Source organism: Tympanuchus pallidicinctus, unplaced genomic scaffold (genome assembly GCF_026119805.1).
Source record: "Tympanuchus pallidicinctus isolate F22 unplaced genomic scaffold, pur_lepc_1.0 scaffold3, whole genome shotgun sequence".
In the NCBI taxonomy this organism is placed as follows: domain Eukaryota; kingdom Metazoa; phylum Chordata; class Aves; order Galliformes; family Phasianidae; genus Tympanuchus; species Tympanuchus pallidicinctus.
The window spans coordinates 95,395,021-95,420,842 of record NW_026294747.1 but is presented as its reverse complement, the minus strand read 5'-3'; the positions used below and the strand labels follow the sequence as shown (position 1 = coordinate 95,420,842).

General features: G+C 40.0%; 1 protein-coding gene across 8 annotated transcripts in view; it reads left to right on the top strand.

The window, feature by feature from the left end:
* The window catches only part of THRB (thyroid hormone receptor beta), a 167,742-nt gene that overhangs the window by 106,085 nt on the left and 35,835 nt on the right, over nucleotides 1–25,822 (top strand). For 7 of the 8 annotated variants that reach the window (XM_052692242.1, XM_052692243.1, XM_052692245.1 and 4 more), the window contains one exon: nucleotides 10,643–10,704. In XM_052692242.1, the coding sequence (XP_052548202.1) occupies nucleotides 10,698–10,704 (7 nt within the window). In that variant the 5' untranslated portion in view covers nucleotides 10,643–10,697. Of the gene's footprint in view, nucleotides 1–10,517; nucleotides 10,542–10,642; nucleotides 10,705–25,822 lie in introns of those variants that run through there. The other variant, XM_052692247.1, reaches the window with a different exon arrangement.

The following is a 25,822-nucleotide window of genomic DNA, read 5'->3' as shown; positions in this document are numbered from 1 at the left end:
TTAACTTCATGCAGTGTTGCACCCTAGTACAGAGGATGCAAGCAGTATTCTGTTAAAATCAGCAAAATAAGAGCTTTTGCTTCGTTTTCATAAGTATTATTCTTTCTCTCCATGACTCTCCTCTGCCCAAAACCATAAGTAAATGGGCACTGATATAGTTTTAATACAGTCATATTTTGTGACCGCCAGCTTATTGCCAGGTAACTCAAAACTCTTTATTTATCTATAATAATTACAAATACGTTTATGTATATATAAAACATATGTTTTGTATTTTGAAATTTCAGAGAGAACGTGTGCAGAAAAGTTTCTCCAACTTGAGTCTAATTGTTACTGAAGTCATGGAATTTTTCTTTTGAAAAATAAGCTTTGGGTAAACCTCAGAAATAGCAATATGGGCTTCTCCATTTCAAAATATCAATTAAAACCAGACAGGAATACTTTTTAAATATAGCTGCCTCCTAACCTAATTACATGTCCACTAGTAACCATTAGTATAAGTTAACTGAGTTTCCCATAAGTCTCGTTCTTCCATCAGTCCTTGCTCTCTTTTGAACAGAGTTATCGTTTGCTTGCTTTCCTGCCAAGGTGTAGTTAGCTCTGAACTGATGAAGGGTCTGTCGACCCTTCAGTCTTTTAACTTTGTCTGTCCCTCCTTTTCTGCAGCTGATACTTTTTGTGCCTCTGCCATACTGTGCTGCTTGACATGGGGCCTTAGTGCACAGATCCAGAGATGCGTGGTCCTCTTCAGGTGCAGAGTGTACTTGGAGCTTATGTCTAATGCCTGCTTCTTTTGAGCTCCTACTGCAGTGGCTGATGAACACTCCAGGACCACTGAGTTGACTTTAGAGATTGAGAAATGATCTGGGTAGATGTTCAGCTTGTCCTTTTCTCCCTAGCATTGGCTTTGCTGGTTAGGGTTATGTATTTAAGGAAACAGCTAACTTGTTCTCATCTGTTACCTTAATTTTGTTGGAAATAAGGTTCTTTATGGTGGTTTCCACTTATAATTGAATGTAAGCCATACATTTCATGTCTGGAAACCATGTGGAACATTTCAGAACTCAATGATTTTGCAGTTATTAGCTATCATTTATCAGCTATCAGCTTTTAGGACAAATGGATTTGGGTTTGGAAACTCAAGTAGTACAGTATGCAAACCCCAGTAGAGCTAAAGCTATATCTGTGACCACATCTCTGATCAATTTTTCCAAAGGTTTCTGCAGAGTTCTATATATGTGCACACTGTAACTGAAGGACTGCAATAGAGGCAATGATTTTTGCTGTATTCAGAATTTCTTTTTGAAACTAAGAAGAAGAGAGCCTAAAGCTGCATTAATTCTGCTGTTCATATCTGAACCCCTGAAATAGCGCAGGCAAATGCCGTTACTAATCTTGAGGATAATGCTTATCCCCATTCAGGAGAGTGACATTTGTGTTTGCAATGTACTCGTTTCTGCTTCATTGATTTTATTTTTTTATTTTTTAGGCACAGTGCATATAGTGCATTGGCAAAATTCATTATTGTTAGCAAAATTCATTTAGGTATACTTTCCCTCCTGATGTTCAGAAAACATTTTTTTCAACTACCATCATGTTGATGGTGAAAAATCACCAGTTTCAACAAAAGTATTCAAAATTCAGTATCTTTGGGCTTATCTTCAATTAATTGGTTGTGGAGGTTTGCTGGGTAACTCAAGACAACTGTGTAATACACTCTTCAAAATGGATAATAAGAGAAATTAGCATCAAAGATAAATTATCCCTTGTTGAAATTTCGGTGAGAGCTAGAATTTCCTGAATTGACAGAACAAAACAGAAAAAGAAGAAAAGCTTTACGTCAGAGCTGTTGCCGGAATGATACTCCCATGCACAGGAGTATATAAACCATGAAATATCTGTAAGGCTCTTCAAAAATCACAGAATAATCACTTGATTATGAGACGGTTTATGCAATCTCTTCTGCTTTTCTGTCATCAATGGCCCTCCAGGATCCTTGCTCACTTGGATGTTTAGGCAAGTTTGCAGAGGTCTTTCTGAGTTAAGGCTAAATCTCTCCTGATAAATATCTCCTAACATGCAGTTGTGGATCAGCTTTAACAACTGTGTTACAGCTTTCACTGTACCGCTTCATATTAAGAAGCCCCACAAGGAATATTTGGCACTAATGCTCCAAATTCTTTCTTCCCTTGAAGTTTCACACTTCACTGCCTATCATACTAGGTCTTCTTCACCCCCACTGCAAGCAACAGCAGAAGTGAGTGCAGGGTGTTTGTGCTGTGTGTAATTCCTGTGTGCCGTATGAAGACAGTCGTGCAACTTCATTGCTGATAACCTCATCAGAGATGGAGCTCCTGCTAAGCTGTAAGAGAGCTGGTTTATGAGAGCACAGCATGGGTTATCAGACCAGTGGCTAGAGAGCTGCTGCCAGTTCTGTGCTCCTCGCATGCCCTCCTGTGTACACATGCAGTAGGCCAGAGCGGCGTGAAGTAGTGAGATTGCTGACATCTCTGCCAGGCTTGCTGTAAAACAAAGAGGAGGCTGCACTCCTTGCTCTGACACAGTCCTAAGCAGATTACACGCAGATTTCTTTGGGCGTATGCATCTCAGGGAAAGGCAGTGGCTCCACGTGGGGATCATCAATTATAAATGGTGGAGAAACAGTGAGTGAGATGATGTTTCATTTCTATGAATACAGATTGAGAGAAGCATTGCATATGCAGTTTTCTGCTTGATGCCTAAGAGGGTTAAAGGTAACACTGCACTATTCTCCTAGCTTGTTTTGATGACTTATGAAACTGCTTTTCTGCTGTGATCTGGCTGCTGGGGAGCTCCTTGTGTTGCTAACACCATTCTGCAGCTTTCTTTTTTTGCCAAGACAACAATAATTCCTGTTTTTTTATAAAAAGATACATTGACTAAATACAATAAGACTTGAAGTTATGTTGAAGCCATAAAAACAATATTTACCTCCATAACTGCAGAATTGTAGATCGGCTTGGGCCGGAGGGGACCTCAGAGATAATCTACCCCCTGCCGTGGGCAGGGTTGCCAGCCTCTAGATCAGATGCTAGATCAAGTTACCCATGGCCCATCCAGCTTGGCCTGGAACACCTCCGTTTCCTGCAGGTAATGTTCAGCACATTGGCTTCGTCGTTCAGTCTGCAAAGGGTGTGCCACACCTGGGGTCCAACCAGTGCTGGACTACAGGAGGAATGATTTTATCCATTGAATTAACATGTTCTGCTCATTGAAGCCCAAGTGTTTTCAAAAACCTGTAAAACACTGAGGTTACAATTATAACATATCATGCTCGTTGCCTGTATATAGTAATTTTCTGGCTTTTATGCTGTAAAATAGCTGCTGAAGCCTGCCCAGCAGGGAGCACATACCATATAATGGTCTGATCCTGACTGTTGCAGAGCTATTATAATCTTGACTTGTTAGTGCTCTGCAATTTTTGGAGTGTTCAAGAAGCAAGTTAAAACAGGAATTTCTGGGCCTGAACGGTAACAAATCCGAGCCACTGTGAGGTCTGTGTGATGAGAAAGGGATCACACAGAACTACTGAATGTTCGTATCAGAAAAGTCAGTAGTTCTTTGCCTTTGGATTAAGCATTTCAGGATAGACTGCAAACATTTATATGGATAATGTACTTCATTTTTTATTTTGTTCCTTGTAGCACTTTATGTTTTTGTGGGTTGAACTAAGCTAGCAATAAAAAACATGAGTGAGCCTGCTGCTGAGACTGTGCCTACAAGCCAGTTCTGATGGGGGCTTTTCTTTAAACATATCTCATACTACATAGATTTTCACTTTTCATGTGACATGCAGTTGTTCAGTGTATTTTACACAGCTTGCTCATTATATTATGTATCATGTTCTATAAGTCATGGCCCAGTACGGTCTCCATGAATATGTATTATTAAAAATTCTCTATATTAATGTGCTCCAAAATAGTGATTTGGCTTTCCTGCTATATACTGAAATCATTTAAAAGTTCAGTTTGGTACTAACACAGCCCAGAGGTTATGTGGTCATTTCTCTATTGTGGCATTGCTAGTTTTTTGCACTTCTTGGGCACAGCCCCACAAAGGCTCTGATATCCTTTGTCATATCCTCATACAGGTCAGGATGTTAAATCTACTGCTGCCTTTGGCCATTACTCGTGATGTTACTTAGATATTTGAAGTTTAGCAAGAACTTTATTCTCCCTTTGCTGGCTGGTGTTCTCACTGTTCTTCCCAAAAGTAAGGCCTGATTTTGTGTCTGTGTGATCAGCCCAGTGCCCTCAGGTACTGTACTGGTGCTGCCTGCAAAAAATAATAAAGCTGGCTTCCAAAATATTAGATGAACATGACAGAAATTAGAAAGTTGCTTTTCTTTCTCTCTCTCTCTCTCTTTTTTTTTTTTTTTTTTTTTTTTTTTAACCTTTGGAGGAAACACACCTGCCTATAATTTTCTTATTTTCTTCAATTTGAACTTCTAGATTCAAGGGTCAGTTGAAGAAAACAATAGATCTCCAGAAGGGAGTAGTGCTCAATTCCTCTGCACTATCTTCTCTCCCAGCAGTTGGCACTGTTTATCATTCTGTTTACCATGTTCACATTCCCTTTCATTCATCTTTCATTACCCTGGGGCTTATGCTCTCTGTTGTCCCACTCTGTACCCTTATTCCTCACTTTTTGGCAAGAGCTATACAGAGTGATATGAATACAGTAACAGGAGGCACCTGTGTGGATATGCCATGTCAGACCATGTCTGACATGTCTCCCTTTGTCTTTTAAAAGGTACACACCAAGGGATGGCGCAGTTAAGGATTAGGAGTTGGGTGGCTTGTCAGTGCATCTCAGAGGTGCAAAACTACCCTTTGCTCTTATCTCTCTTGAAAAGAGATGAGCAGAAACAGTGCTGGTCTCCCTTTATAGCCTTGGCCAAATAGAAAGGACCACATGGAAAGGAAGTCTGAGGCCTGCTAAGCAGCACATGGTTTGCGATGTGCACAGAGACCAAGGTTCAAACCACAGTGTTACTGTGCCTATGGCGTAACAGAGGCAGCCACAATCTGCATCTGAAGTGGTGGAGTAAGGATGCGGTCCTTTTATGCGCTCACTGGTTAATGCAGTGTTTGTATGGAGGAGGTAGTGCTTGGAGAGAGTGGGAGAATGCTTAACCACAGTGATTAGTGTTAATTGGTTAATCACCTTTCATTATAGGAGAAGAGAGTAAGCGCAGTAATTTGCAATACTGCTTGACACTGTTGCTGGCTTGGAGACCAAAGCCTGAGAATTAATTCTAAGTATGACCTATCAGGCCAGAGGAGAAGATCCCAAAGATGGGCATTCTTTGATTTGGGGTTTGAGCAGGAGCACACTGCCTGGCCTGTGGCCCTGCTGTTTGGCCTCCGGGGCTCATGGGGTGATGAGGCAGCCTCTGGAGCTCCTCCTGCTTGCTTGGGGCCCATGACTCAGAGCCATGAGACCTTGGCTGGCTCCTTGTGAGCAGGCAAGTGCTCTACACATAAAGGATAATGTAATGAATGCTGCTCAGATGTAGCAAAGCTCCCAAATAAAAGTTGTGTCACTTCTGGCAAGAGAAAAACTTGATCTCCAGAGTTTGCAAAGACTCCCAGATATTATTGGCCTGATGTGGTGACTCATTTGCCTCCTTCCCACTCGTGTCCCATCACAGACACCTGAGTCGCATGCAGACTGAAAAAGAATATGATTTCCAACACTGCCTTCCACACTGATGCCTGTAAGGGGCGAGTGCTGTAATTATAACGGAGATGTGACCTACTCCTCCTGCTGACATAGAGCCCTCAGAGGGTAGCCCAGGTTTTGGGTACCGGAATGGAGCATTATTTTAATCATAAACAGTAGATTTAAAAAAAAAAAAAAAGATCTGCACTCTCCATTTCGAGCTGTGGGATTTGGGAAGACTGTGCCAAAACCAGATGTGTTGGTATAGTGCTTTAAACAAAGGGCTGTCTTTTCCTACAGTAGTTTCTTAATTAGACTTTTTACACAAGTGGCAGCTGCCTCTGTGCCAAATCCTGGTCCCGTGAGGGAAATGGCAGAGCTCCCAGCAGGGCTCAAATTCTTCTCTTTGTACAGAATTCACTGAGGAATTTTATATTTCTCTTTTTTTTTTTTTTTTTAATAGATTGGTGCAAAACTAATAATTTTAGGATTAGTAGGTAATTATTTACAGGAGGGGCAGAATAAAACACTGAATTGTTTACTTCAAGAGTTCTTATGTGTCAGTGAGTCACTAAACCACAGTTAAATTCTGGGAACTGGTTTATTGTTGAGGTTCCTGGGGTCCCATGACACGGGATGGGGAAAAGGCTGATTAGAATTGGAGGGCTGAGCTAAATTTGTATCCCCTTACTCTTTTGTTTGACAGTCAAGGATTGTGAAGTTCCATGAGGTGTCAGCAGCAAAGAAAACTTGTTTTATTGCCTCTGGTGGTGCTGTTTGTACACAGCAAATACCAAGCAGAATATTTGCTTTTCCCCTAGGAGCTGAAAGAGATGCTGTCTTTCTGAGTAGAGCTCTGATGGAGTCTTGAGTAGTTTCCGTGGAAGAAAAGACAAGGAGATAAAAACACATTACAGCATGTATGCTGGAGGACATTTTGGCATTTTCTGCTGTAAACTTTCCATAGGTTTCACTTTGCACTTGCTTTGCAAACACAGCGAACTTCAAGGCTTGTGGGTTTTTTGTTTGTTTGTTTGTTGTTGTTGCTTGGGTTGGATTTTTTTGTTTTTGCTTTGTTTTGTTTTTCCAATCATGGAGCAACGTTGAATCTTGGAGTAGCAATTAATTTAACTTAAAGATTTAGCGGATCTGCCCAGTTAATGTAGTGAGGCATGAAGTGATAGGGAAAACGTTACAGAGAAGACAACTGTTAATTTAAAGGGCTGGGTTGAATGGGACGGTGTGGGGGAGAGGGAATAAAAACAAAAATGATAATAATAAAGAAAAGCTGGCGAGGTTGCGCAGGGTGGGGCTGGGGGGCGCGGGTCGATGTCTGAGCCCGCCGGCACGGAGGGGTAGCGGGCCGCTCCCGTGCGGCCGCCTGGGGGCACCACAGTACTGCGCCGCGGGGCCGGGCCCGCTCCGGGGCGGCAGAGGGTGCGTGAGGAAGCCCGCCGCCGGGAGGCTCGGCGCTTGGCCCCCGGCCCCTCCGGAACGCGGCCTTCCCCCGCGTCGAGGAGCGGGTCGGGAAGTAGCGTGGTGTGCGACGGCGGCCTTCTGCCGTTTCTCGGGGCGTGTACGAGCGGCTGTAATGCCGCAGGTGTCCGGGGCGCGGCGGAGCTGGTCGGAGGGTTTTCGGGCTGCGCAGGAGGGCTGATGTGCTGAGGTGAAACCGGTAGGCTGCGTCCCAGATACATTAATTATGTGGTACATGCGATCGCCGTCGTTCACCTGCTTTCTAATTCTGGTTTCGTAGTCCGTGCCTAAGCAGAGCAGATGCACTCGATGTCCTTTCAGCCAGCTGTTGGTGGAACACTATTTCAGGGACAAGGAAGGGAAACTCCTGGTGTGAAGGGCCAGTGGCCGAGAGGAAATACGGTGGTGCTGAATGAGAAGAGAGAAATTAAGCCCAAAGAGCAGATCGTTGAAGTATTGATCAGGACAAGCAAAGAAGGATTCTAATTCCTGTATGAAATGTCACGTCTATGCCAACATGATATACGTTCTCTGCTGATAGAAGAAGCTGGCTGCCGTACCTTGCTAGTTTTAAATTGGTGTTAGTGGGGTCAGTTTTGCATGCTGGGGCCCAGGATTTCATACTAAAAAAAATCTAAGGAGATCTTGCCTTTGTTCTGGAGTAATGCCTGGAGTATTGTCTCTGTGGGGGCTGGATCATCCTAAAGCTACAAAGCTAGCAGGAATTATAGAATCATAGAATAGTTAAGGTTGGAAATGATCGCTGAGATCATGTAATTCAACCATTGGCCCGTTCCTGCCATGCCCACTGAACCATGTCTCTCAATGTCACATCTGTACCTCTCTTGAACAATCAAATGAGGCTGTTTGTTTGGGGCTGAGATGTCTGAGTGAGGACGTGCTGCCTGAGAAACCTGTGAAAAGTGGTGTAGATGGTGTAAACGTAGGTGCTGCAAATAAAGGTGCTGTGGCTGCTGTCTGATTTTCTCTCCTGTTAGAAAAATCAGCTCATGGGCTTTTGGTCTTTGATAGCGAGCAGAAAGGGAGCATAGTTAATATTACTCTTGGTATGTTCATATGCACGTAGGAAAGGAAAAGACAATCTAAATTGGAGATCTCGGATATCAGTGATGAGTGGTGTCCATGAGGATTCAGTATTGGGGCTGATGCTATTTAGTATCTTCCTCAGTTACATCAGCAGTGGGATCGAATGCACCCTTCCGAAGTTTGTGAATGACACCAAGCTCTGTGGTGTGGTCTACATGCCCAAGAGACAGGATGCAATTCAGAGGAATCTAGATAGGCTTGAGAAGTGGGCGCAGGAGAACATAATGAGATTCAGCAGATTGAAGTGTAGGTCTTGCAGATGGGTCACAGCAACTCCCCATTGTAAATACAAGCTGAGGGATGAAAGGCTAGAGAACAGCCCTACTGAAAAGACTTTGATATACTGATGGATGGTAAGCTGGACATGAGCCTGCAATGCATCCTTGTGGCACATAAAGCCAGCTGTATCCTGGGCTGTATCAAAAGATGCATGATCAGTAGGTCGAGGGAGGTGATCCAGCCCTTCTACTCCGCTCTGGTGAGGCCTCACCTAGAGTACTGCATCCAGATGTGGAGTCCTCAGTACAGGAGAGATGTGGACTGTTGGAGTGTGTCCAGAGGTAGGCCACAGAAATGATCCTCCACAAGGAGGACAGGCTGAGAGAGCTGGGGCTGTTCAGCCTGGAGAAGAGAAGGCTCTGGGGAGACTTGAGAGTGATAATCCGTATCTAAATTGGGGCTGTAAGAAAGAAGGAAATGGACTCTTTTTCAGGGCCTGTTGTGGTAGGACAAGGGGAAATGGTTTAAAACTAGAATAGGGGAGATTTAGATTGGACATAAAGAAGAAGTTTTTTATGCTAAGGGTAGTGAAGCACTGGAACAGATTGCCCAGAGAGGTGGTGGATGCCCTGTCCCTGGAGACATTCAAGGTCAGGATGGACAGGGCTCTGAGCAACGTTATGTAGCTGTAGCTGTAGGTGTCCCTGTTCATTGCAGGGGAGATGTGCTAGATGACATTTAAAGGTCCCTTCCAATTCAAACTATTTTACAGTTCTAAATATTAAAACCATTACTTTCAGGAACAAATCCAGTTCCTTGCTGCTTCAGTCCTCTGAGGGCTGCTCCAAAAGTAATGCCATTGTGTCATGTTGGCCCATGCTGTCAATGGTCGTATGGTGGTGGTATGGCAGTAGTGGCTTAATCCTCCCACCAGAATTCTGTGACATGTTGTTGCTGTGTGACAGATGGCAGCAGAGGGGCAGTCTGACACAACGGTGTCTGACATGGGAGTGCAGATGAAGCAGAGATGTGGAACTGAATTCCTCCGTGAGAAAGAAAATAGTACTAATTGGCGTTCATCGACACTTGCTCAGACCAAAGGAGGGATGTGAACACAATGAGATGGTGGGCGGTGTGTTTCAGCTGCTATATACAAGCCACCTTACACGTGTTGTTTGCACAGCTGACACACAAAGAGATGAAGAGCGTTTCAATCAGCTCATCTCTGTGAGTTGGCTGATGGTGGCGACTGTGTTGAAAAACAGTGGTTTGTAGCTGAGAATCTGTTCCTTCAAATAGTGTTATTGTGCTCTTTGTTGTAGTTTCCATGGAAATAGATGGGAAGCATTACTTTCAGATTGACCTACGTAAAACCTCAAGAGGGTTCTCAGAACAGCAGCACTGTATTGAATGATGATGGTTTATGTATCGATAGGGAAAAACAGAGCAGTGTTTATTCCTGCCAAGGAGACATTTCTCATCTCTGGTTGTCAGTAAATACCTCTGAGGATAACCTGGATCTATACATTGTCGCCAAAGAGCAGCTATGAGGGCAGTGCTTAAGTATTGTCTCATCGGCATGTTTCATTCAGAAACACTGTTTCTCTGCAGAGCTGACATAGTTAAAAATCACTCGAAAACTATTGTTAGAACATCAGGAGTACAAGTAAGCTACCATTCTACCGAATGAGTAAAATGACTGGTGTGTATCTCAAGACTTTGTAAAAGTTAATGGTTTCTGTGTTTCAAGTGACTTGAGGAAGAATCAGTATAACTGTCGGCAGAGAGTTTGTAATTCCTTTGACTCCTCCATTGTTACTAAACATGAAAATAATCTGCATGTATCATCAGGAACACAATATTTTCTCTTACAGTTTCTAAAGTTACATATTAATCCTGAATAACTTGTACAAAAAGTCAGGGGAAAGTGTTCCACAAAGGAGCAGAAGCATTTTTTTCTGCTGCTGTCAGCATTCTGACCTTGCTTCTGAAGCGCAGTTGCCCACAGCTCCTCCAGTCTGCTGGGCTTTGGCATGGTATTCAAGATCCAAAATATTCCATTCTGTTTAAATACTGACTGTGTTCTGCAGATTCGCGTTTATGGATGTATTACATGTGGGATTTTTTTTCTTGTCAGGTGGCATTGGTGACAGAAGAACAAGAATGACTACACATCTGTAACTCTCAGCAGTATGTCAGGTAACTATATTCCATAAGAGCATATATACAGTATTTCCCTCTGTGTTGGAGTTGTTATTATTCAGTATTTACTGCGAAATAGTGTGTCACGAGTTCTGAATGCAGTACTGGGAATGCTGAGAATGAAAGGTTTATCCTCCATTCAGAGCACAGAGTTGTGGGACATACAGTGATCATCCCCAACGTCTTTGCCCCACAACTCTTATCCTCCTCTGTTTTTGTTCACCTGCCACCGCTAGTACAATGGCCGTGTCTGCTGAGTGTATTGGCTTAAGTTATTTTGTAACAGGAATGTATCTTCTGACGTTCGAAGTGAGACGATCCAATTCCTTTTACACAGATTGCCAAGTACTCTTTAGGTAATGATTGATCAGGGTTGCAGGTAGGCAGAAGATCCAAAGTGAGATGACCATTAACCATTTTAAGTCCTCTTCACCTTCTTACCCCTGTCAGTTGTAGAGCATTTGAAGGCTATGCATGAATCATGTTTAAAAAAAAAATGCTGTATTCTAATTCAGGAACGGTGCGTCTGCAAAGATGCAGTTATTACATGGAGGTCACACAGAGAAGTTTAAACTTCCAGGCTATGTTTTATTATTTGCATAAGAAAAGAAAATGTTCTGCTGCTACTGTTTGCCAATGGTATTCATCTTTTGAAATATGTATAACTGGGACCTCTAAAGCCTCTTTGTGAAATGCAGTACGTGCTACATAGAGAAACTCATCACAAACAAGGCTGAATTCCTATTCAAGGAATAGCTTATTTTTACTGGCTGAGTAGATGGAATATCCTTTCCATTCCCATCCTTTTGTACTGACCATAAAATGGTAACAGCTTTTATTCATCAGCTGAGTTGGTCTTTTGGGTTTTGGGTTGTAGGTATGAGAAGGAGAGTAAAGTCTATGGCAAAAACAAAGTATTATTTAAATGGATGTTTTCGTAGTAAAATGAATTATTTGAAAACATGCAAAGATGATATTTGACTTCTGTTTTTATGGCTTCTTTGCTGTTGTCTGAACCAGAATTTAGGCATGGATGAATGTAAGTTGGAAGCAGATGGTGCTGAGGCTTTTGATGGAGTAAAGTTACCTGAGCTGTGGTAGTGTGTCAGGCTCTGGGTTAGCATCGCACCACGGGAGGGTTGGAGGAAATTGGTATCCTTACTGTCAGAGCAATTTCATTTAGCAAATACCTATTTCAGGAACAGAGTGCAGCACTGACACGTAACTCAGTCTCATCAGTTCTGTCACGTACTCTCTTGTGTCCCATGTTATGTTTTTTTGACCTTTTTCTACAAGGTTTAATTTTGCTGTGGCTTTAGAGGGAACAATTAGCATCTAATGCTTTGTGATGGCAAAAGACACGGATGGAAATGCAGTGTACCTTCTTTATCTTCACCTTAGCAGTTTGGGATATGTCTTCTTTTTGGGTGGGACTTTGCAGCAAATTCTGTCCTCTGGACATCACCATTGAAGGTCTGTTATGATCATGGAAGAAACTCAGACAGTAATTGGAAGGGCCTTCATTTCATTGAAAGGAAGTGAGTAGAATCAATATGTGCAAGGAAAATAATAATGGTGTGGGGAAAAAAAAAAGATTAATTGTAGAAGGTGGCTGTTGATACCTGGCACTTTTCATTATAAGCAGTTTATATTTCCTGTTTTTCATTATACAAATGAAATTTCCTACATGAGAGTGAATGTGAAAAGAAGCATAGTTGAAATAAAAAAGCTTTCAAACTATAAAAACTGCGTAAATACCAGCCTCCAAAGCCACATGGGACTCCTTCCCTAATGGATGAAAAGGAAAGCTTAGATTTTGTTACTGCAATATGAGAGAAATCACATCCAGAGTGAAACTAGTTGCATAAAATAATGGGCTGTATTATTCTGATTTTTTGACAGACAATTGCTCTGCCCATGTAATATTTTTTATTACAGGAAGGATTTTTCTCTTGTAGGCACTGCCCCAAAGCCTCCAGTTTCTTGTGCAATATACTGAACTTTTTCTGATAGAAGATTGTGTAATTTGGCCCTCGGTAATAAAGCTGAGCTTTGCTCCTTTTTCCAGTTGCCACAGGAAAAATATTTTGCATTTTTGACTTCTCAACTTTAGAAGTATTTATTGGTCTGATTATTTTGTATGTGCTGAGGGTGTTAAAGGTGTTAAGTTAAGAGACAGATCAAGTTTTCCAAAATCATTTTGGGAACTTAAGATACACATAACGTGGAAGGATTACAGAAGAGAGGAGCAGTTGCTTAAAAATGAATGAAATAGAAAAAAGTGAAAAAAAAATGTAGCGGGTGCCTTTTTTCATGCAAAAATAAACTGAAAAATAAATAGTTAATGAAGTCTGAACTACATTTGCTTTTTCTTAGAATGCAGTCAAATTAGAGCTCACACAAACTCAATTGGAGTTAGTGAGCACTTAATGTTGTGTACTTGATGACATCAGAAGTGACAAGCAGGACCTGCAGGTTTTGTAAACGCTGCTTCTCAGTGTATTTCTGCAGCTATGCCAGTTCTGAGGGCCAGAAGTTGCCTAAGCAGTTTTATGTACACGTATCTGTGCTGATGGCCAAACACTGACATAAAACGATTATACTGGAGACGGGGAAGAGCTGGACATAATGTACATCTTGCAGTTGAGCACTAAATGAGACACAGAGACATTCTGTTCTCATAAACTGAAGCTTGGTAATCCCTAAAATAAGCAGTTTTCCGACAAGTGGTCACATACATGAATGTAACAAAGCAAATTCTGCAAGTTTAGTTTCCCTATTTTGAAACAATTATTTTTTTAACATTCCTGGTCTTTCTGATGAATGCAGTAGCGAAGGTGATGCTTTTAAAGACCACAAGTAATGTATGTTGAGAATTAAAAGACTGAAGTGCTTTTTAAAAAATGGAAGTAACTGGGAAATGCCTGCGTGAAGCTCTCCCAGAGTTCATCGGCAGCTTTACAGATGACACGAGCAATTACTGTTCATGGAGTAACATCCGAAAAAAAAAAAGCTATAAGTTTTTAAATACCAGTCTTAATTCAGCAAAAACTACTGTTCTTTCTTCCATTTGTTTGAACAATAGAATAATAAATTTTTAAAGCTGGAAAATAATATTTTCCCCTTGGTATGATGAGTTTGAAATAAATATGCAGCATGATTCATAACGAAGTTGTTGCTATCCAAACACTCCAGTGAAGCTTTTGCCTGTAGTATTATTATTTACTCACAGTCTGTCCCTGAAGGCAGCTTTCTGTCCATTTTCTCTCAGGATTCAGGATGGGCCCTGAGTCAGATCTGCCTCTTATTAGAGTGACAACTGAAGAAGGAGTTCAAGAACAGGGTCTAAAATTCAGAAAGCAGTATTTGTTGAATACTGTAAATCTTTTTCATTTCCCCTTCGTTGTAGATAAAAATTATAATGAACATGGTTGTGGTCTTCATGAAGTCTGAAGTACCAGCTTCACCAAGGCCAGGATTTTCCCCTGATTTTACTTGGAGTGAGATTTGTTTTCTTTAATAGACCCAAACATTGTGCTTGTACTCTCAAATATGCACAGTGTTCTATTTGGTAATGGCTGTAAAGTTAGATCAAGATAGGAGTTATGATAAAATTAAGTGCTTACATTAGGGAATATAATTTAAATGTCAAAAATTAATGTTTTCAATAAGCAGAATGTAATATGCAACATTTCTTCTAACAGGTTGCTCATTTAAAGAGGAAAATTAGCCAGCCCTGATGCAAACAAATCTATTTGAAAAGCAGTACCTCCGAGGATGTTGTACGTAGTTTCCGAGAACTGGGAAAAATAATAGAGTAGGAAATACAGCATGTTTTCTTCATGAATCTTTTCACAGCAATGCTAATTATCCTTTAAACTTGCTGTTAATTTGGAAGGACAGCAGTTTATTGGGTAACCTCGGCTGTGAAATGATTTCTTCTGAACTTCCGTAATGATTTTCCTAGAATAATTTAATTTAAGATAAAAGACTCCGACACTTCTTTTCCACCAGGCCACAGTAAAATCCTGCTAACTCAAGTGTACTGCTTCTTTTAAGCAGTGGACTTTTTAGAAGGACAGTAAATACTTTAATATAAGGTTTTGTTAAACTGGGATTCAGCAGCTTTGTAATGAGCATTTGGGGATTTGCAAAAGGTTAACAAGATTTATATTGTGGGATGTTTTTGCATGAAGTTATGAGTCATTCCATGATGGCTCTTATTACTTAGAAACGTATTTTTGAATATGCAGTTAAAAATATCACACTTAGAAAGTTCTGGGTTGCAGACATTCTGGCTTAATTTTAACTTTTACATTTTAAACTTCAATGTTTCATATGCTTTAAAAAGTTTCAAAAGGCAAGTAGTCTGTGTGACATTTTGTAGTGTTTGGATGTTCATTCAAACATTGTTATTAGGAATGTTCATCCCTAATAACGTGTTCGGGTTTTCATAAGGATGGCTCTCTTAAGGAGTGTTTTTTCTTCACGCTAATGTGAAAATCTTACTTCTGGGTTTCTAAAGGTATTTAAGTTTGCTACTTACAACTCATGGATACCTGCTGTATTTTCTGGAAAAGATCCATGTATTTTTCAAAGCATTCAGGTCTGGTTAAATTTCACAATAAACAGAGAAAGCAAGCATGCATTTATTTTAGCTTTGCAACATCTGCTAGCCATTTTCTTAAGTATGTTTCATTGTGTTAGCCCTGGTTTTCCCTTTTCTATTTTTTAAATAATCCACAAGTATACTTAGCCCATTTCTATAGTAATTGCATTTTAACCAGAGATGGTTCTTTTTGTTAACTCATCTCTCTGAATGTATTTCTGATGGCAGCAGACTGTTAAAAATTTTGAATATCATTCTTAGACTGTGTATCACTGTGTGTTGCTGCCATCAGTTAGAGGGGGTGAATAATGTTGTCAGTGTATAACACACTTGCTAATTTTGCAGAAAAGAGCCCTACTAAAGTAGTTATTAAAAAAAAAGTCTTTTTCTTCCTGACTCTTCTCTAACCTATAAAGTAAAATACTTGTTTGCTGTACTTGCTGCCAGAGCAGTGGCCTGCCGTTTTATGTTCTTCATTAGCCTGACCACAGAGTGCTGTTCACTTCTTCTGACTGTGTCAGAACAGGGAGCTCACGCTCCTTGCCCTCCATGCGTAGTCTGATATGTAGAGAGGAGCATATGTCTTGTTATGCCAAGTCTAAAGCTGTTTGTGAGCTATGGGGGAGCTCCTGTCCTGTCAGGTATTTACCAGTTATTTCCACGTTAAAAACAAACAAACAAACAAACAACCAGCAACCTTTTACTTTCCCTAAATGCATTTCTGATGTAAAACAGATCTGCTACAGCTTTCTACATAATTTAAGATTAATGTTTAAAGAGTTCAGGTTTCAAAACAGGAAGGCCAAACTTTCAGATCTGTTTTATTGTGTATGTGATCACTTGTTTGAAAATCATTTATTTTAGGCTTCTACAAAACTTGAGTTTGTTTTAGGTTTTAAAGAATTCTCTCCTCACATCCCTGTTTGCCTTTCTTTCTTTGCATTATTTGGGCAAACTTTTACTAGTTTGTTTATTAGTTTTTTTATTAGTTTGGTTTTATGAGGTCCTATTTGAGGATACAAAGTTCTTTAAATGTTCTAGAAGTAAAATAACTTCAACTATTTCTTCATAGTGAAAAAAAAAACACCAAAGAGCTTCAGTCATGTGCACATATCCCCAGGACTTGCCGTTAGTGAACAGTGTCCATTCATCAGTGGACAGGGATGGAAGGTTCAGCATGGGACTGAGGAAAGACCATGTGAATGGATTTGAGGGTTTGTGGCCAAAGCAGTACTGAGTATATCAAGATTTTCCTAAAGTGTGGGGGTGAGTTATAGGGCAGTTTGGTTTCCCACGTGGTTCCTTTGCGATTGTACATTTAAAAAGAAATATTTTATGCTATTTTATCCCTAATCTGTAAATGATATTTTCCTTTCTCGGGCAGTAAGAGAATTAGTAGATTTCCAGGCAATTACGAGAATTACCAAAAATAATTACCCAGCATAATATGGAGAAGGTAATAATCATCAACATTCCCATATTCACACAATCAGTGGTGAGTTCTGGAGAGTTGGATCATTGTTCTGATAACAAATTAATCCTGGTTCAAAACAGAGGGATGGTTCTGCCCCAGGTACCCGTCTGCCTGTGGCTGCTGTTGGAGAGCAGTACCACCACAAGCCCTGTGGTCCAGGCACTTGCTGGCATGTTCTGATACGCCCCGTTCCCTGAAAAACTACCTTCCCTGTGTTCTACAGAGCTAGGAGAGGGTCACATGCATTTAACATCTGCATGACTGTGTTGCTTGATGCCAGTTTTCCAGTTCCATTGTGTATCCAAGCGTATCTTCAAGCCCAAGTTCTTGATGAGACAAGTATATGCCTAGTTTTACTTTGATAGTTAATAGAAGTTCAGTTCTTATTTAAAATGTGGTTCACACTGCAGAGCTCATTGTGACAGCTGGCAGCAAGAACCAGGATAATGCTATTACACTTCACAGTGCAAGTTCCTCAATACTATCTGTCCTTACACACTAAGAGCACATTGCAGCAGTTCTGTTAGTATCTCTACATTGTTCTTGCACAATGATTTAATATTCATCCAAAAGGTTGTTGGAAAATATTTGAAATACACTTCATAATCAAAACCGCATTCCAAAATGTTTTAGTATTTACTATGTAGTATCAATACTTCATATTATCTTGTAGCATTTAAGCACTTTATAATGTCACTGCTAAAGGGAGTGACATCGTAACAGTCTGGGATTAAATCATCCTTGCATTGTTTCCCTGTTCAAGTAGACATGCAAACATATCTGAAATAGTGAAACCACCTGCTGGTTTCAGTGGGCATCACTAATTCCACCTTCTGCTTAGAGCCCTTTGTCGCTCATGGTACACTTATCTCTTATGGTTTTATTCTTACATGTTAAAATAAATATAAAATCTCTTGTTCTCACGTATTTATTGAGCATATTGTATGGTAGCATGGATTGCGATTTATGAATAAAAATCTGGCCCCATCCTTCCTCTTACTCAGGAGTTGCAATGGACCTGGTTTGAAAGTTGGGAAATTCCATTGTGAATTGTTCAGGTGTTTGTAAGGGCAAATAAGATGTTATGGTGTAATTTAGGAGAAAAGAGAAGGAAAGGGAATGAGTGGGAAAAAAGGGAAGAAACTCTAAACTGATGCAACAGTAACGTGAGGAAGAGGAACCTTCGCCCTGTCTGGCACAGACAGTTTTATCATTCCCAGCACAAACATATGGCAAGTTTGTATGCTTTTAGGTTTTGTTACTCTGTGTGCTTTAAAATGCTTGTACAGAGTAAGAATGTCATTTTAATTTTGCCTGGAAGGGTAGTGTCCTTTAATTATAGCTTTTTTTGTTTTTGTATTAAGTCATCAGTTAAAAATATCATTTAGTGCTATTGGACTGGCTCCACACAAAGCTAGGCTGCTTGATCAACCTATTGTGCATCCTTTAGTCCTAATCCTGATTACATTTGCCTTAGTTGATCTCCCTGAAACCAGCTCACTTCCATGTCCTTAGATGCTTGTATACTTCTACGTTTTAAAAAACCAGCAAGTATGCTGTTGCACTTGCTGCTCATTTTCATTAGACTTCAGATATGAGAATAGGTAAACCTTTGTCAATCTTTTGTTTTCCAGTCAGGTAAGGTAGTGACAATTCAGATGCAACTTATATATTCACCTGTTGCTGTAATTCTGATGAACTACAAGTTGAAATGCTTACAAGCTGAGGCAGTTTTTGAATAGAAAATAACTCTTAGCGGATACTAGCAGAGAAATAGATGGAAAGAAATGAATTGTTTCACTGTTTTCATAGTGCACTATGTACTGTCATTCAGACAACATTGCCTAGCTGTGAACTGGCCAACCTTTGCATTCATCCATAAGGTGTCTTTATCTTGGCCTGTAGTAAATAATTTCTGAGGAATTCTTCTAGTCTGTACTTGTTCAGCTCAGCAGGCCCTTCGTCTGTTAAAATTTTGTTTCTTAGAACAGGCTTACCTTTAAAAACACTGATGGGATCTTGAGAAATTTTTTTGAACTGTTGACTATTTGTATGGCAGTTATCCCTACAGTGTGCTGCTTTTCTCCCTCTGAAATTACTTGATGATTCCTTTACTATCATAGGAAAGAAGAATTCTAGGCCCTTCTTGTTTGTCTTTCATTCTGAAATATAGAGCTTGTGGTTTCAGTCATGATTTGTCCCAATAGGCTGTCCTGCTTCCTACCTTGATCAGGGCCATTTTAACAGTGGCTAGGGGCGGGGAGAGAGATGATTCTCATGCAGTTAGGGAGCTCTTACAAATTACATGATCATCCTTTATAAAGAGTTTTGGTTTGACAAAATCAAGGTCAGATGTTAAACTGCCCTCTGTTGCAAAACAACAAACAAACAAACAAAAAAAACCAACAAAACACAGCTTTAGACAAAATGAAGTGAGATATGTGGAAGGAAAAGCAGTAGAATAAATAATATAGTCCTCTTGTGAAATTGTAATTTAACAATATAATAAGTTAAATGGTAAACTAAGGCATGCATATCTTCTGCATCACAGAAGTATAGGAAAAAGGGATAAAATATGAGATCCCTCAGTGCTAGTTCCTTACTGCTTACTCTTCATCTAGTGAAGTTTGAATGTAGAACATTCCTGATGACCAGGGAGAATTTGACAAATACAATAGAGGCTTGTAAAATTAAATAAACTGTAGCTGACAGGAGTCAAAATAGTGAGACAAATTTCAGAGGGAGCTAAAAGAATAGACAAAGCAGCTTGAAATGGGTTAGCCTTTGAGAAACTGCCTGGGCAAATTCTGAATGATGGGAGCTGTAACATAATCGGTTTATTCTCATAGCTGAAATGTGTCAGTTTGAAAAATCTCAGAGATGCTTGAAAATACAGTAATTGGCAAATTTGTTGTGATGTTCTTTTTTAAGATAAGGAGGGCTTTAGAGTTTCTTGCTGTATTTAAAAATCTATAAGACTCGTATGACATCCTCTTTAAATCCTTAGGAAAGACGTACCATTGTGATGTGTGTGTGTCTTTTAATTAAAATCAAAGGTAAGGCAAAGACTCATAGCACAGGCTAAAAAACAGCAAAGATGGCCTTTAATAACAATGATGAAGTGGAGAAGATGTAGGAAGTTTTGCTTAACAAGATTGAACAGCCTGGGTTACGAACCATTGATCTCATTTCCAGTAATAATAGCAACAACCGGGAAACGGAGGATATAGCTAATTATTTTTTTTAACAAGGCATGGGGTTATGTGGGGTCAGTGGTCTTCTTGAAATCTCACAAAACATGGAAATAGCTATTTACGAGTGAATTATAGAACTGTCTACATCTATTACATACATAGTGCACTTGCTTGACTTCTAGATTTGAGATGTACAAAGGTACAGCATTAATTCTTCAGGGAGATAATTAGAATATGATGGAAAATGAGGAAAGTAGAGTTGTGTTGAGGGATCCCTTATCTGAGGTTACCATTGGCTGTGGAAGGCTGGGTTACAGCGCACGGTTCTTCTCCGTGCCAAGAAGAATGAACGGCCAAGTTTGATTCAGATCTTACAGGGAAATTCCTTGCAGCTCCTGGAGGGTTTTACCAGAATAATCCAATCTCTCTGTCTGAGTCTGAGCTTATTATGGAGTCTAGAAGACAGAAAATGTTAAAACTATGGGGAAAAAAAAAAAAAAAGAAGTATGTTAATTTGTTTTCAATTGCCTATTATTTTCTGGGTTGTGTTCACTATTCTATTTTAAATTTAGTTATCCTCCTACGAGTGATATACTCTTAACATATTGCCTGCATTTAAAGTCAGTCTTTCATTTTGCTAAGAAAAACAAGTCTGAAGAAAGTGGGTATGGTCAAATTCAGTCATTGTCTGGACATGTCTGATGCACTGAGATCTATGATGCCAGATAGTGTCTCAGACAAGTTCATGCTGTTAAAGTCCAACTGAGATAAAGTGGGTGGAAGGAGCAGACCTTAAACTTAAAATATCAGGTGAGCTTACGCTCCCAGTAGGAAAAAAAAGTATGAATATACACTTAAACTAGCCAACACAGTGAGCAAATCTGTAAGTGTGAGCAAGGATTAATATAGAATACCAGAAATTAATATTAACCATAACTAAATATGCCCTGTATTAGTAACGTTCGACTTAACTCTTAGGACAGATCTTTCAAAAATAGTGATGGTATGATAGATCTGGTAGCTGAAATCCAAAGTTATTTGTAAACGTTGTTACCAGGATGCAAGTTAGAAAGCTATCTTGAATTTGAATTCTGATGCATGTGCTATAAAATAATTTCTTTAAATGTATAATTCCTATAGCATATAATTTTTCTTCCCTAAAATAGAAGATGGCTTGTATTTATCTGTGCAGATTTATCAATTAGTGGTATCTCGGTTTCTTCTATATGAGGGGATAAATAAATTCACCTAAGTATTTTGACCAACTAGGTCAAGTCATGCTGCCTTAGTCTCTTTTCTAACTGACACTGGACCCACATGTCTGAACTCCTGTGATAAAATTAGTGTCTGGTACTCCAGTGTGACCACAACTAGAGAAAGGCAGTAGGTAGCAAAAGCGGAACTGCTAAGCATGCCCACATAAGAATGTCACACTTAGGTAACAGAGTGTCCCTCAGGTCAGCCTACGATAAGAGCAAAGTCAAACAAGGCTGAATCCGTGATGTTTTGTGTTTTAAGTATCTGAAAATTGTTCACGACCAGCCTCGACCTACAAGACCTCAAATGATCATATGGGCAGGGCAATAAATTGGTGGTAACTTGCCCGGGGGCCCATGTCATGGTTGTGGAGTTGTAAAAGTTACATCTGGTGTTAGTCCACATAGATCTGCCTGCTTGTTTAGGCTTCACAGATGGGATTGTTTTATATTTAATTGTACCGGAGAGGAACAATGGTGGCTGAATGGGCATGGCTGAGAGGCTCTGCATCGTACCGGTGCAGCCAAGTGGATGGGAGCACTGCGGCAGCAGGAGAGCTGGGGAAGCACTTGCTTTCCAAAACTCCACACCTGAGCAAGATTCTGGCAATGCCAACTGTTTGTAGCCCGACAGTATTTGCCAGCCGTCCAGAAAGTGGCCTCTTGGCATGGCACAGGCTGATTCACCCTCCTGAAAGAAATCAGAAGTGGAATGTAGTGGGCATAGCAGAAAGTGATTTGTTTAGGAAAAGACTCTCCAGAAGTGATGGTCTCCAGAGGAATGGACAGCAACTCTCACAGTGTCGGCATGCTCCAACTTGGACTAGCACAGTTTTCCAGCCAGGCCATGCGAAAGCAAACTTTCAAGTCTTGTCAAGTTCCCAGGAATATCAAAAAGAAGAAAAAAAATATAAAGGTAACTGACTTTACTATGCAAAGCATAGCAAGCAGTGTATTAAAAGGAAAAAGTCTGTTATATCTATGTTTACATTCATGGGATTTGCCATTGGTAATAGCATTATTATGTGGGGAGAGTTTTCTTGTTACTGTTTTGCCGTGTTTTGCATCACAGATAATTGTGATTTTTAGTATTCCTTTTTACATAAGTTGTTAGCTTTGTGGGAGCTCTAATGACAATGTGATAAAAACTTACTGGGGTTTTATCTAATTTAATATCTAATTTTAAATCATTTATATTCCTTTAGCCCTTTAGAAGTTCATTTCTCTCTTTGTGGTCATGATAAGCAGATCAAAAATCTTTTTTGAACGTGGACTTTTTGAATAAAGCATTCCCTTAGTGCCTTAAAAAAGCGTAGACAAAGTAAAGCACTTGTTTATTACTTTGAGGGTGTTCATCTCTCACCTGTGACTGCGCTGTTTGTCTTTTCTTCTTTCCCATTATTAACCATCCCTCAAAGCTTCAGTAACTGCACATTAAGAACTCAGATAAATGCAGCTTTATGTTCTGAATATTCTTTGATTTGGTAATCAGAAAAATTCACCATCCTCTTTCAGATAGCTTTTTTTGTTGGTTAGAGCAGCATCAAAGCAATTCCTTTTGAGAATCACGGTTTAGATATTAGCACAAATTTAGTGCTTACGTTAATTTTATTCCTTTTTAAACTGGGATAAATCGTTCTTTGTTCTTCTTTGCCTAAGAGATAAATGCTGCATACTGGGAGGAAGGGAGGTACTATAAGTTGTTTTGTTTTAAGTCTTGCGTCACTCCAGGAAGAAAGATTAAAGTGTCAGGAAGGATATCACCTCATGAAAAAGTTAAACTGGTCTAAGTACCTGATTTCTTTAGATTTAGTTGCTCTTCACCTCAGAATGCCTCCTTGCTAACAGATGTCAGGTGTTGATCGCTTTAACGTCTTACTTGGGGCTGTCAGGAGGCTGCCAAACCCAGACGGTCCCAACTGAGAGTCTCCTAATCATGTTGTGTGGAGCTGCATTAGCTGCTTTTCTGTTCTATTTTTTAACAAACCAAGCTTTTTAATTTAAAGTTTTCATGTGGAGCTGGGGAAGGGAATGACTCAGATAAGGTTTGCATTTTAAGTGTTTGCAGTTACTTTCTCGCGAGATAAGCTCTGTAATTAAGTGATGTCTGCTAACAGGGTCTTCCAATTATGAGATACGGGGAGACTTAACAAATTGGGTTGTCTGGGTCACAGGCCTATGATTACTTTTAGCAATATTTATTCAGACACTGTCTTAAAAGTTGTCAAACATTATTTAAGGACTTTGTTAGACAGCTTTTTGGCAAACATCTTGAGGAACAAATTCTTTCTGGAAAGACAGCATACTATTTTCACATGTCATGAAGAGTGCAAGGAAATTCTGTTCTGCCCCATTCTATTCTACTCTACTCCATTCATAGCGTAAGAAAAAGCAAGAACAAAACCTGGAAGATTCTTGTTCTCTTCATGTGCTCTGTTCTCTTGATGTGATGTCAAATTCAAGATGTCAAATATTTTAAGGGAGAGTTGTAGTGAATCTGAAATTTAAATACAAACTCTTACATTCTTTGTTATCCATACAGACTAATGAATCTGAAGTGTTTCAATGAAAGGCATATCACACTGGCGTTTTGTGAGTCACCTACAAATGTGGTGGCGTGTCATAAGCAAAGTATAGCAGCTTTTGTGAGAGAAGCAGGTTCTGAGGAGCAAACTGACACATGTTGAGAAAAAGAGACGTATGTTGTGTAAGTAAGCGCTTCATCAGGTTTAAACCAGAGGCAGCTAGTTTGAAACTTGCTGTATCTGTTCCAAACAAAGGAATGATTTTATGCCAGAAAGCTTCAGCTCTTTTTCCCTGTGCTCCATTCCTTGATATTACAAATTCAGGGTAGACAAAGTGACAATTTTAGTGTCTTTGATTCCATCGAGACACTCTCTCTGAACCATCAAATTGTAATTTTACAGCAATAAAATTGCCTAGTTTTACATACTTTTCAATTCAGTCAAAAGTAGAGTTTTCAAAATAAGGTGAATATTGTATAGAGATCCTTTTCTGTTCTTGTGAGTGCTTGGTATCATTTTGGATTCTGAAGTTTGAGCTTTTCTTTCTTAGTTTGTAATGCTATCTGTGAGGGTCAGAACTGGTGTGATAAGCAGATACCCGGCTTCCACAAACAAGAAGTTTGCACACTGTATTTTTGAAGCATCATTTTGAGTCTTCTCTGGTCACAGAGCGTAAAGTGCATGAATTGTAAAGTAGTGCAAAGCTATGCATTAACTCATGGCTGTAACTTGTGGGCAAGGAGATAGCTGAACTTTGACAGTTGATGAGTAGCAAAAGCCATATTAGCACTGCTTAAAAGTTTTTTTTCAGTGTATTCTTATCCTGATATGCAGAGATACAGACTGGGATGTGTTCCACATTAAATGCTAGGAGTCCTGAGTTGTTTTGAAAAGCAGCAATCTGATTTTTTTTCCCACATAACCTTCATTAGAAGTAACTGAGAGAATGCAGGTAAGGCGAAGAAGTACAAATAGGAAATGCAATTTATTTTGTAACATGTAAAGATGCATATTAAAAACTAGGTGCTGGTAATAGGAACATGGATAACAGAATTTAGAAAGGTACGGTTAATCCTTGCAACAACATACTCCAATGTGCAAAGCTCTTGCGACTAAATAGTTCAGTTTTTTCCATCTGTATGCATAAAGGGTAAGCAGAGCCTCAGTACTATCCTTGGGTCCTGCAGAACCGTGAACAATCTGAATGCTGTGCAATACCTTCCACATATGCAGAATATTTGGAAGTGGAGCGTAGCAGCCCTGCATTGAGATAGCCCTGCAATACAGCAGGGAGTGCAGTTTAGGAGCCGTGAGGTGGAGGTGACTCTTGTGGGTAGCGTGCCGCAGTCCCACAGGTAGCAGTGCTACGAGGTGGGGTGGGTTATGTTGAACAGTGGTGTGTTTTCTGTGTTCAAGGTCTCAGCTGTTTGGGGTACTCCATTGTGAGAGTCATCCACAGGAACACAGTTTTTCCTTAAAACAAAGAGTTCATTTTGATATTTTGATATCTGAGTCAAGTCACAAGAGAAGTGCAGCTTGCTGGGGCATTTATTTGTTCATAATTAAAGGTTTTAGGCTGCAACTGTAACACGAGTCTGTGGAGAGCAGTGTGATGTACTGTAAGGCAATCTGGCTGCAGAAATCTCCCTCAGGCGTACGCAGCGAGGCTGTGTAGTTCTGTTCATCCACAGTAACATCGCCGACTGCACTGCACTAACTTCTGATTTGTATCAGGTGAGTATCTCAGTACGTTTGGGGATTCAGGGTTTGAGTTTAGCATTAATTTTTTTCTCTTTGGATACAATGAACCGACACCTCCAACTTCTTCCTAGGATTCATGCTTTGAATCCTCTTCTGCCACGATGTCAAAGGTTCTACCGTTGGCCTCTGCCTGCAGCTGTGGTTTTGTTCCACTAGCAGTCGATTTCCACGTTACCAAAAGCAGACACTTGTGAACCAAGAAAATTCTAAACATGATACTACATTGCTGAAAGCAGTGAAAGCTCAACTTGACATGTTTTAAGGCTCTGATGTTCAAGTCAGAATACAAGATGAAG